Source organism: Arachis ipaensis, chromosome B09, assembly GCF_000816755.2.
Source record: "Arachis ipaensis cultivar K30076 chromosome B09, Araip1.1, whole genome shotgun sequence".
NCBI classification, from domain to species: domain Eukaryota; kingdom Viridiplantae; phylum Streptophyta; class Magnoliopsida; order Fabales; family Fabaceae; genus Arachis; species Arachis ipaensis.
In genome coordinates, this window is record NC_029793.2 from 15068013 (window position 1) to 15080106 (window position 12094).

Below are 12094 nucleotides of genomic sequence, written 5' to 3' on the forward strand. Positions count from 1 at the left end.
TTGATTGCCATATTACACGGGAGAAAGCTCAAATGGGACTAACCAGATTGTTGCCCATTAAGAGTGAAGAACAACTTGCAGATGTTCTCACAAAACCCTTTCCCCTGGACCTTTCTCCAAATTCTATCTCAAGCTGGGACTGACAGATATTCATGGCATTCCTGGATTGCGGGAGGATATCACATGACCAGTAATCATTGATCATTTTTCATCCCTTTTCATTCCCAGCTTGCGAGAGGATATCACATAGTTAATTCCTATTGTAACAAACTTGATATTGTTAGAGGGTGGATTTGTAATTATAGGATCACAGCTGTAATTGTACATTGTACAAATAAGTACTGTAGCTTGTATATTCAATTAGGATTTTCATTCATTCAAAATCACCTTTACCAAATTCTCTCTCGTTCATCTCTCTTATTCATCTCTCTCTCACCTCTACGAGGACACACGAAAAAACACCTCTTTAAGCTCACTTTCAATAGAGACTTTCAACTCTTTATTAAATTTCGATGACAAATGGTTTAATTTATCTTTTAAAAGAATATGACGTGAAACTAACTAAATGTGTTAAAAAAATTTTGAAAATTGATTTGGAGTATTACTTGTGAAAACTATCAGCAGCCTTTTTATGTTTTTTTTTCATAAGTTTTTTTATTTGAGTATCGAAAAAAATAGTGAAAGCATAATTTTATTATTTTTATTTTTTTATAAAATTTTAGAAAAAAAAATATAAAAGCACTCACCAAGTTCAATAACACTCCCAATTCGTTGAGCGAATTCCATACGTCAATCATCACTTCGTCATAGTCACTTGCAACTTTTGGTATAGGTTCTCTCTAACATGGTTAAAGCACTCCTTAGCTTGCTGGAGTTTTCTTGCGGCATAAAACATTCACATATAGCTGGTGATTTTTTTTTAATTTAAAATCTAAAATATTTAGATATTTGTGTGTTATATTTAGAGCATTTTATTGGATGTTCACCGAGATTAATTTACATATATTTCACTGACTTGCATGCCAGCGAAATACATACAAGTATTTCTCTCATATTTTGCTGGATGGCTTATTATGACCCTCATTATAAATAAAAAGATAAATAGTGCATCTTATTTAATTACAATTTTCCAACAACTAAACAACAAGGTAAGACAGTGATCTTCATTCAAGCGAATCAGTTTTGGACAAATCAAGGCGGAAAGATTCCAGTCTTTTCAAGGAGGACGGCTATAATTTGTTTTAGAGGACACATTTGAAAAGTTTACGTAATATTTTATCTAAAATAGATACAATAAATAAAAATATTTATGTCAACTAATTATATAAATAAAAAATAAAAAAAAAATTCTGTTAGAGACCTCGTGGTACTTCAAAAAACTTATCAGGATATATTGTTGCATAATTGGTATTAATTAAGCAATTATGCATTAATATTTACTTAAGTTACATTGGTACATTTTTTGGTGGGGGTGGTGTGATGAGGTGGGGTTGGAGGGAGAGTGGTGAAGAAAGATTTTTTCCAAAAGAATTTGAATACATCAAAATTAAATTTTTAATTTTGTTTAAAAATTTGAGAATAAAATTAATATAAATTGAACATTAAAAACAATTTTAAAACCTCTCGCCAAATATTATTATGGAAGAAGAAAGCATATTTTATTCTAATAAAATTAAAGCCACTTGAACGAGCAAGTGTGGTGGACTGTATGTCAACGAATTACAACTCAAATGACATAATCTTTCGATATTCATTTTAATCTCTCTATCTTTAGTTAAAAAAAAAATGTGGTGGACTATATATAAGCCAATGTTAATTAATGATATTAGATGCATTAGATGCACCATCTAATGGTAAACAAAATACATTAACCCTATATATGTAAATTAATTGGCTTCTCTACATGGGAAAAAAAAAGAAGATGCAAATTAAAAGCTGTCTCTATTTTTTTTTTCTTTTTGATGGGGGGTGGGGAATACAATTACAATGTTTTTCTGTAATACGGTGATTCTTGACTGGTTTTGTAGGGTACAATAATAAATTAATAATGGAGCAGACCAATCTTATGTCCTAATTTACTACTTGCCGAAGGATTCAACAAAAGTGCTTTAATAATTCACATAATAACAAAATTGCATGATCTGGTGTATGTTTTTTAACTGTCACTTACAAAGAGATTGAGGAGCAAGATTTGTTGGCACAATGTAATAGTTAATTTTGTATGTATAGATATTATTATTATTATTATTATTATTATGGAATTAAGGGATTTGAAATTGGGCTAACTTATCTTTGAAGGGAAGTGGGAAATTCCAGTCCCTTCTAAAATTGTAACCTCATTATCATCATTATTATTATCTTTAGAACTTCTTTCACTATTATTTGACTTCTGCTGTCGGTCAAACATCATCTTCAGCTGCTTTCCTTGTTCTTCAATTTGCAACTGTAATTTTCTCTGAATCTGGATCAATAATTCAAATTAAAAGAGAATTTAGAGTCAGAGAATATTATAATAATACTGCTACTATATACAACTATTATATAATTTTATATAATTCTTTTATTTAAATTCATAAAGTACTAGAGAAGAAGATAGCGTGAATCATACCTCTAGCTGTTCATGAAGACGCCTCTGCACATCCAATTGCAGCTGAAGTGCCTCTTTAATCTGCAAGCCACTGCAAACCAACAACATTAAAAGTTGCTAAGTACTTTACTACTTTATAGAGTAACCACATTATGCCAATAATGTGATTTAATTTGAATTCTCGACAATTGTTTAAGCAGACTAATGATATTTGTTTAAGCAGACTAATAAAATTGGTTAGACACAGTTAAATCAAAATACACTATTTTGGCATATATTTTTAAAAATAATACTAATATTTCTATTTTCATTGTGTTTATATCAATGTCTTATCTCATTATGTATATTTTATTCAAAATAAAACTTTATACAAACATAAAAGTGTTTCAGAGAAAAGAAGTAGCATTACGCTTTGACATCAAGATGCACATTCTCTGCACTGGTTCTTTTCTCAGATTTCCCTGAAAAAGGGAAGAAGTACTTTTTAGGCAAAGCATATGAACCTGCATATTAGAAGATATTAAATAGTAACATCAATTCATTGAACTGATATTAATTTCAAAAGATTTTTTCTTTAAAATTTGTTTTTTAGTTTTCTCCTTGGGAAATAAGTTACATAAGAGAAGTTGAAAATGCCAAGTGTTATGGCGATTTTAGAAAGAATTATGGTGTTTTCGTAAAAACTAACTCTAAGGTAGCCTTTGTTTTAAGGTATTGAGACAGAGATGGAAAGACTGAAACTTAGTATCATGTTTGTTGGTTCAGAAACTAATACTAAAATTTCTATCCCTATCTCTAAAATTTTAGTATTTCAGTACTTTCAAAAAGTGGGGACACATGGGACTAAAATTTTTAGAAATAGAGACTGAAACTTTAATAACATTTTATACCTAAAATATCTTTATTTTAATTAATTAATTCTAATTTTACCCTTTGTACAAATTAAATTAGAATTTCATTTTTGTTTCTGTCTCCCACTTTGTACCAAACAAAATACTGAGATTTATTTTAATCTCTGTCTCTTAGTCTCTGTCTCTCCGTCTCAATCTTTTCATCTCTATTTCTCCACCAAATGCTACCTAACTGACATTTATTATGGATATTTTGACCAACTAAAAACCAAAGTGGTAGTTATTCTTGCCCAAATGCCAAATGCTTTTGGTTTTTTTGCGGTCATATTCCACATTCTGACAAGTCAATGTCAAATTTGTTATGAATCGAAACTCTATTTAAGAGTCTGTCCATCCATGAGCTATTACTTACTTAAACAAACGGGTTAACTAACTGTTCGAGCAATTCAAGTTACTTAAAAATGAGAAATGCTTGAATTTACATTGGAACAAAAATGAAAGGATTTCAATTTTCAACTTATTTCATCTGCATTGCTACTTCCTCTGTTATCTTAAGTATGAAGACATCAATATAACTAGGGATTCAAATTGGAGGAATTTAGATTCATGTCTTACCCTGTTAGGTTATATGGCTTATCACACAAATAGTAACATACATAAGAAGAATAAAATGAACCTAAGAAAGTGAAATTACCCTGAGTTGATTCTGGCATATACTTTGCAATTCTGTATTTCTGCAAATGACTCTTAACATGGAAGATTGTCAATCCATCTGAATCCATCAGCCTTAATATCGCTTTCGGCGTCGCCTCTACAATCAAGAAACCAAGAACACATTCAGATATTAGACTTTAGACACATGACTTCGAATTTGATCAAATCTACTTAGAATAACCTACTCTCTGCGCCTCCTAGTCTATTGACACATTCAACAAACTTCTCATGAAGATCCTGAGTCCATCTTATACGCGTCTTACTCGATGCTATCGGTCCATTACCGACAAGGTTTCCGGCTGAAATTGTCGGAGAAAGCTTCTCTTGAGGAGAAGAGAAACTCAGCTGTTGAACAGGGGAATTGAATGAGCCACAAGCAACCTGTATTTTAGTATTTGAAAATGAGTCCAAAGGCAGAAAAAATCGAGTAATGTTAGGTAACCAATTTTTTCAGCCAACATCAGTCAACTATTTTAAAATTATTTTGTTTATCTTAAATCTAAATCTTAAATTATAAAGGCTCGACTCTAAGTCTTAAATTATAAATCTAAATTCTAAAATCATTGATTAATTAAAAGTTGATTGTCTATCTTTTCTATTAAAAAAAATTTAAATAAGATATTTATGAAAAACACTTACCGTAGATTCTTGATTTGCTTTAGGAATTGATATGCTCCTAGTGACTGGGGCAGCATCATCATTGAACAACTTATGTTGTTCAATAGGAAGGAAATTGCTGGCAGGAAAATTCCCACATGGAATTTTATTAGATTTTTCAGGTGATCCATTACATTGATCACCATTCAATTGAGATTTTATTGCTTGCAAGGTGTTTGGCAACTCAAAGTTGTTGGGGCTATTTTGGTCATTAACTGATGAATCAAAGAAGAGGCTTTCCTTTGAAGATTGATAGAGAGGGAACTCCATATCATTATTAATGTTCTTGATGGAGAGTTGATGAGGCATCAAATTGGATGGATTACCAACTTGATGGGAATCATATTGTGGGAACCCCATGAAGATTTCCGTCGCGTAAAAGGCCGAAGCCGGCGACTCGAATCGGCTTATGATGGTGCTAGATGGTTTGGCTTGAGCCGAGTATGGTAGTACTACTTCTTGTTCTCCTCCTCCTCCTCCTCTTCCTCTGCCAACTCCAACGCTGACGCAAGTCGCGCCGAGGGGTTGGTTATTGCATGGTCCCATGTTCCAAGGTTGTTGTCTAATACCAAAATATTGACAAGAAGAACGGTTGCCATATTCAGAATGAAAATCAAGCTTGTTCTCATTCATTTACAAGGGGGGAAAAAAAAAACCAATAGTTGAACTTGGATAGCAAGAAAAAGGTTCAAGGAAACAAAAAATTCGTTCCAATGTTTTCAAACTTTCTTAGGTAGAATAAATGACTCTAAGAAAGGTTGATCATCACTCTTAAGGAGCAACAAGTGGTAGAAGGGGAAGTAAAGAAAAAAAAGGAAAGAAAAGAGAATAACAAGAACAAGAATGGGAGAGAGTGGGAAAATGAAAATTATTAATAGAATAGTAGTGCTGAATTGGAAGCCTTATGGCATAAAATTCTTTTTTTTATATTCCTGATGGCTTATGGAATAAGATTTGAATCTAATTTGTCTAAATGCTACCATGCAATGTCCTTAGCCTATTATTCTTAAAAGGAAGGATAGAATTGAATAATATAATTAAATTGACATTACCAAAGTACACAACATCGAAACGAACAAAGCTCTCTTGCCAACAAACAAATAGGTTATGGTCTAATGTTGCCTTCAAATGTATTTAAATCAAAATTCAAAAATCAACCACAAGTTATACAACTTGGTAAAACTATAATGCTAGAGGTATGATACACAGACACTCACACGCACACGGGATATGATATGACACGGGATACGCTGTACGCAATTTTTAAAATGTTATAAGACATGGGGACACGTATACATATAAAATATAAAGTATTTTTAGACAAATTGTAATGATATTTTGATATTTTATTAATATTAAAATATAAATTAATTTTTTAATTATTTTTAATATCTCATTTTAATCATATCAAGTATTTAAAATATTTTTTGTTTTAATAAATAATAATATATACTATATCTAAATTTATTTCAAGAATATATATTAAGAATAAGACTGAACACACCGACACGTGATGGTATTTAGGTGTGTCCAAGCATGTCTAGAGAAGAATTTTTTATTAAAATACGGTTGGACACAATAGGCACGCATGTTGGAAGAGTGTCCGTGAGTGTCGTGTACGAAATGTGTCCGACACGCGGACACGGCAACTCAGCGAAGTGTCCGTGCTGCATTTTATTAGAATTAAACGAGATCAAACGATTTAATCAAATTCTTTTAAGAAAAATTCTGATGCCAACAATTTAATCAAGACAAGGGAAAAATGTCAAAGCTGGGACAACAATTGCAAGGTTGACGGATACTGTTAACAACTGGCCTCAAACAAATTAATACGAAGTAGTAATATAATTATTAATTATTAATCGTATTAGGAGTTGGAGTAGAATCTTCTTGTTGTGGCCATCTAGAGTGTGAAATAATTTAATAATGTTAGATAAAGATACCAGCATAAATTCACATAATAATAAATCTGCAATTATTCTTACAATGGATTTGGAAGAAATATTTTAGCCACCTATAGGGATGATAAATATATAGAGATAGATGGCCGAATCTTTCTTTCCCCAAAAAGAAAAAAATATTTTATAAGTCTAAAAAATTATTTTGTCTCAATACCTATAGCACTGCATCTTGCAAAGTAGTGGGGTATCAGAAATTACCAGAAAGTTTAACTAATTTTAATATTCGTCTTTAAAGCACAATGGAACTTTAACTACAAAAATTCTCATTATATGATACAAATATTCAGCTTTCTATGTTATGTCACTTCCTTGTTGCCATTGATTGTTCTTTAGACATATTTGTTTACCATTGTCATTCTTGGATCCTATATCACTTGAATCACATGGACAATCTTTTCCCCTATTTTTATTCTTTATGGAAAGGATTATTTTTAGTGCTGATGCTCCAATTTTTTTTTTTTTATGTTTTTATTTTAATTTGGTGCATTTCTTGGTATTCTTGATAACAAGTCATTTACCTTTTACTTATGCACTCTTCAGATTCAAGCATTTACTATTAGTGATAACTCTTCAGACCCAAGGATTTACTATTAGTGATGACTCCTTACAGAAATAAAGTAAAAAATGAAGAGATACATTCAAAACATACATATCTTAAATTCCACTAACAAATGTTTACAACTCTAGCACGTATTTCTACTTCTTCACATTGAAGGTTTTCAACTTATTACAATGTATTATACGTACTATTTATAATTTATATCATGGTCCAAATAATAATGGTTATAATTTAAACAAGTTGGTCTACTAAAAAATGGACTTGCTCTAATCAAAAGGAGCATTTCATACCCACTAATTATAAGGTGCCTCTTAAGAGACACGAGTTAAGCTATTCGACACAGATATTTTGACCTGTGTCCGACTCAATTTGGAGAAGATACTACTCCTCATCACTATCTCCGTTAATTATTATCCACATGAAAATATTTACACAATGTAGAAATAACTTCCCATGCATTAAGGAAAGAAAATCGTCCACTACTTATAAAGGAAAAATTCAAAAGTGATAATCAAATCATCACTCTTTTCTATAAATATCTTATTAAATTTATGTATTATCTAATTCATTCTATACATAATTTACTTAAATTTTTGTTAACTTAAATGTCAGAGTCTCTTATTTCTATCCGTCATTTTAAAATTGATATAAAACTATCTTAAATATCTACGCTCTACCTCCGACCTTATTAACAAAATTCATTATTCATAAGTCCGTTTCAAGTACGTTTTGTAATACGTACTATTTTTATTTTGTTTACATATTTTTTATTTTTGGATTAACTACTAATTTGACACTCAAAAGATTCAGCCATTAATAAAAATATCTTTAAAAAAAATTATCGACAAAATAACTTCTTGAATAATTTGAAAATACGATAAAAAGAATCAATAAATAAATATTATATTTTTTGCAAGTAACAAACAAACTTTTATATTTAGCAAACAACTTATTCATTATATTTAAATTTTTGTGACAACATTTGAATAAATATTTAAAAGGTCCACATAAAAATTCAGAGTAAAATATGATTTCTAAATTTTTCTTTTGTATTTTTCAAAAAAATGATCATTCACAATAATTGTTTTTTAAATTTACTTGACAAAAAATACTAAATTTTAAGGATAAAAATAACTTATTTTTTATAATAATTACAAAAATTTGCATCAAAATTTAATATTTAAAATTATTTTTTAAAATATATATTTTAAAAAAAGCGACCGCCGGATTTGCATGTGAAAACGCTAATACACACTTAACGAAAAACTTTTTCATAGCTTAGGCACATGCATGTGTATACCACAAAAGTAATTAAGCATAAATTTGTTTTTGTGCTTCATAATAAGCTGCGGTGTGTATTAGACAATTAGCCTAGATCCTATGCTATATGGAATAGAATTTAGCTACTAGCTAGGGTTGTTTATATTTACTGCTTTCGTTGTTATATTTTATTGTAAGATACCAATGTAGTGTAGAGTTTATATATATCCATCTATATCATTCAGTTTATTATAGTTCATTGATTAATTGATTTCTAACATAAAAGATTCTCATTGGGAGACTTTTACTCTTTTAAGTACTTTATTTAGGTTGGGCGGACTTAATTAGAATCTTAATTAATAATAAAGTTATCGTCTCGGTTTTTCATTCGGTAATGATAGACAGATTTAGGGAGACTAGTATGGTATGGATTATGGACGAGGAGGATGACCTAATGCAACGAAGTACCAAAAAGGTCAAAACTCGCGTGACTGATCTTAATCAACCGGGTGAGAGTATGGATCCCACGAAAGGGAATGATACAAATAATTCGACAAGGCCAAAAGTCTCATATAGAGACTCCCTCTTGGTAACCCCAGGCACTATGGATGAAGATTCAAGCCCGCGCTCTCTGAACTCTAATGAGAGCGAGCCGAATCCGCAGGATCGCTGGTATATGGACGAGGAAAATTTGCAAAGGAAAGATAAACCCTTTGATCCTTGTCCTGAGATCAAGGTGACAAAGGAAGAATTCGATGACTGGTGCAAGCCTTGGCATGCTTCACTCATTGTCAAAGTTTTGGGAAAGCGAGTAAATCTCGGCTTCATGGAGCAACGCCTCGGAAGGGACTGGGTAAAGAAAGGTAAGATTAATGTCATTGATATGGATCGTGACTATTTCTTGGTTCATTTTTCACATGAGGAGGACTACTCCTTCGCGCTCACAGGAGGGCCGTGGATGATAGCTGGACATTACTTGATTGTCCAAAGGTGGAGACCTTTCTTCTTGGAATCAGAAAGAGAAGTAAAGAAGATCGCGGTATGGATCCGAATTCCGAATTTACCTATCGAACTCTATAACCATCGGTTCCTATGGAGAGTTGGTTCAGCATTAGGAACGATGCTTAAGATTGATAGAGCTACGTCCATCCATTCCCGGGGGCAATTTGCGAGAATCTGTGTAGAAATTGATCTTACGAAAAAATTGATTCTCGTATCTCGGTGCTGGACAGCACGTTGAATGTTGAATATGAAGGCCTTCATCTTATCTGCTTTGCATGTGGTCTCTATGGCCACAGATCGAAGGAATGTAGTGAGAACCTTGCAGATGACAATAATCACCGGGCGGAGGAATATTCCGGCGAAGGGGTTAACTCAGGTGAGAAAATTGCAACAGCGTTGATGGACGAAATCAATATGAAAAGTACGGATATAGCGCAGGAATCTCAGCGTAATCAAAGGCCACCATATTTTGGACCGTGGATGATGGTGAAACGACAAATAAGGAAAAAATTAGAAAGGTTAATTATAGGGAAGAAATCAATTGTCATCGGAAAGGAATCCCTTACAGTTAGGGAAGGAGGAGATACCAAGACGGGACATTTAAATGAAACAGGATCGCGCTACAATATCCTATATGAGGATGCCGAAATTGAAGGAAATAGTAATACTATCCACGCTAGCGAAAAGCAACGGACCAGGCAAGATGAACCAAGGCTCCCTAGTGTTCCCAAGGAGAGTGGGTCAAAAACCCAAATGGCCCAAAGGGTATTAAGGCTCGGAGCGGGCAAAAACCCACAAAACTCAAAAAAGAAGCAGATTGTTTCTAATGGGCCATCGGGTATCATTAAAAATCACAAGCCCAAAGCGAAAGATGCTGCAAGAAAAAGGGAAATCTCTACAAGCTCATCTAAAGCGCCCCTGCAACAACGTTCAGCAACAAAGAATAGTGAAATTGTGGCTATGGAAGCCGAAATGCTCGATACTATGAGGAGACTACAGCAAGAACAAAATGAATCCCACGAAGTGTCAAAAATTGCGAAGAATGTGCTGGAGGAGCACGTGGTAAGAGATGGTTTCCTCTCCTAATTGCCGAAGAGCTTCATGAATGAAGGAGCGCGGAGAAACCAGGGAGGCCTTCTGCGGAAGGAAAAACCACCGGACAGCTTACCGGAGTATATGGGTAACGCTGATAGCAACTCATCGAGACATGAAAATGATGTTATGTTAGACTCGCCGATGATGGCTGCCGGGGTCAAAACCCAAAATTGAACTTGGGTATGTTTCTACCCTTCTTTTTTTCTTCTGAAGTCATCACGAATGTTATTGCTTGGAATTATAGAGGAGCAGGGGGTAAAACTTTTCCGGCACTTATTAAAGATATTAAAAGAGAATATAATGCTAGTTTTTGTATTCTGTTGGAAACACATATCAGTGGAGATCGTGGTAGAACTGTTTGTAAAAAATTAGGTTTTGATAATTTTTACATTGAGGATGCTAGAGGGTTTTCTGGTGGCATATGGTGCATTTGGGACAATTCTGCCTGGAATGTGGATATCACTTTTCATAGCTCTCAAATGGTGCACATGGAATTGAAGCAGGGGCAGTCACCACCCTGGTTCCTCTCGGCCATATATGGTACCCCACAGAAGGCGAGTCGAAGAGCTCTCTGGAATGAGATTCGCGATCTAAGCAGCAACATTAACCAACCCTGGTGTCTCATTGGCGACTTCAACGCTATTCTCAATGATTTTGAAAGGAAAGGTAGTATTGGAAGCAATTCCAGAGGTGCCTGCTCTGAATTCCAAACATGTATCTCAGATTGTGGCCTCTTTGATCTAGGCTACTGTGGCTGGCTCTTTCCTGGAAAAGGGGTAACCTAGTAGAGCGGTTAGACAGAGCGCTTTGTAATTTGGAATGGCATAACACCTTCCTTGAATCGAAGATCAGACACCTACCCAGTTTCAAATTGGATCACTCACCTCTTTGTCTCCAACTCAACCCTTCTCCTTCAATAAACAAGGGCAAAAGACCGTTTAGATTTCTGGCAGCTTGGCTAACGCATCCAGATTTTGCTGAATGGGTAAAAGGTAATTGGAAGGTCCAGAACTCTTGGTCCCATTGTATCACTGAGTTTCAGAGGTCTCTTAAGTCATGGAATTCTGAAGTCTTTGGTAACATCCATAAAAGAAAGAGCAGAATTATAAGGAGGTTACAAGGGATTACAGCGTGCATGAATCTCGAAAGTAACACTTTTCTCCAAGAGTTGCAAAAGTTTTATGGTACCAAAAGTCAAGATGTAAATGGTTAGAGTTTGGTGACCGTAATACAAAATATTTCCATGGAAGTACCATAGCAAGAAGGAGGAAAAATAAAATTGAGTCTCTTTAAGGGCCAGATGGCAGCTGGGTTTCTGATAAACCAACTCTGAAATGTATGGCAACATCCTTCTACAGTAACCTTTTCACCGATGACACTCCGGATAGTCCTTATGTACTGAACAACA

General features: G+C 33.5%; 1 protein-coding gene across 2 annotated transcripts; it reads right to left on the minus strand.

The window, feature by feature from the left end:
- LOC107619706 (myb family transcription factor PHL5) lies at nt 1925-5883 on the minus strand. Of its 2 annotated transcripts, none has more exons than XM_016321999.2 (6): nt 4792-5883; nt 4338-4533; nt 4133-4249; nt 2997-3090; nt 2609-2678; nt 1925-2461 (listed from the first exon to the last, which is right to left on the minus strand). In XM_016321999.2, the coding sequence occupies exons 1-6, from the start codon at nt 5440-5442 to the stop codon at nt 2282-2284; spliced, it is 1308 nt and encodes a 435-aa protein (XP_016177485.1). In that variant the 5' UTR covers nt 5443-5883; the 3' UTR covers nt 1925-2281. The 2 variants fall into 2 exon arrangements, with proteins under 2 accessions (XP_016177485.1, XP_016177487.1); XM_016322001.2 differs by having other exon boundaries at nt 2997-3048; nt 4792-5879.

Coding starts and splice junctions, on each gene's coding strand:
- LOC107619706 (XM_016321999.2), bottom strand. CDS start 5,442: ATGAATGAGAACAAGCTTGATTTTCATTCTGAATATGGCAACCGTTCT. Junction 4,534..4,791: donor AAGCAAATCAAGAATCTACG/GTAAGTGTTTTT, acceptor ACTAAAATACAG/GTTGCTTGTGGCTCATTCAA. Junction 2,462..2,608: donor GTCTTCATGAACAGCTAGAG/GTATGATTCACG, acceptor TTATTGATCCAG/ATTCAGAGAAAATTACAGTT.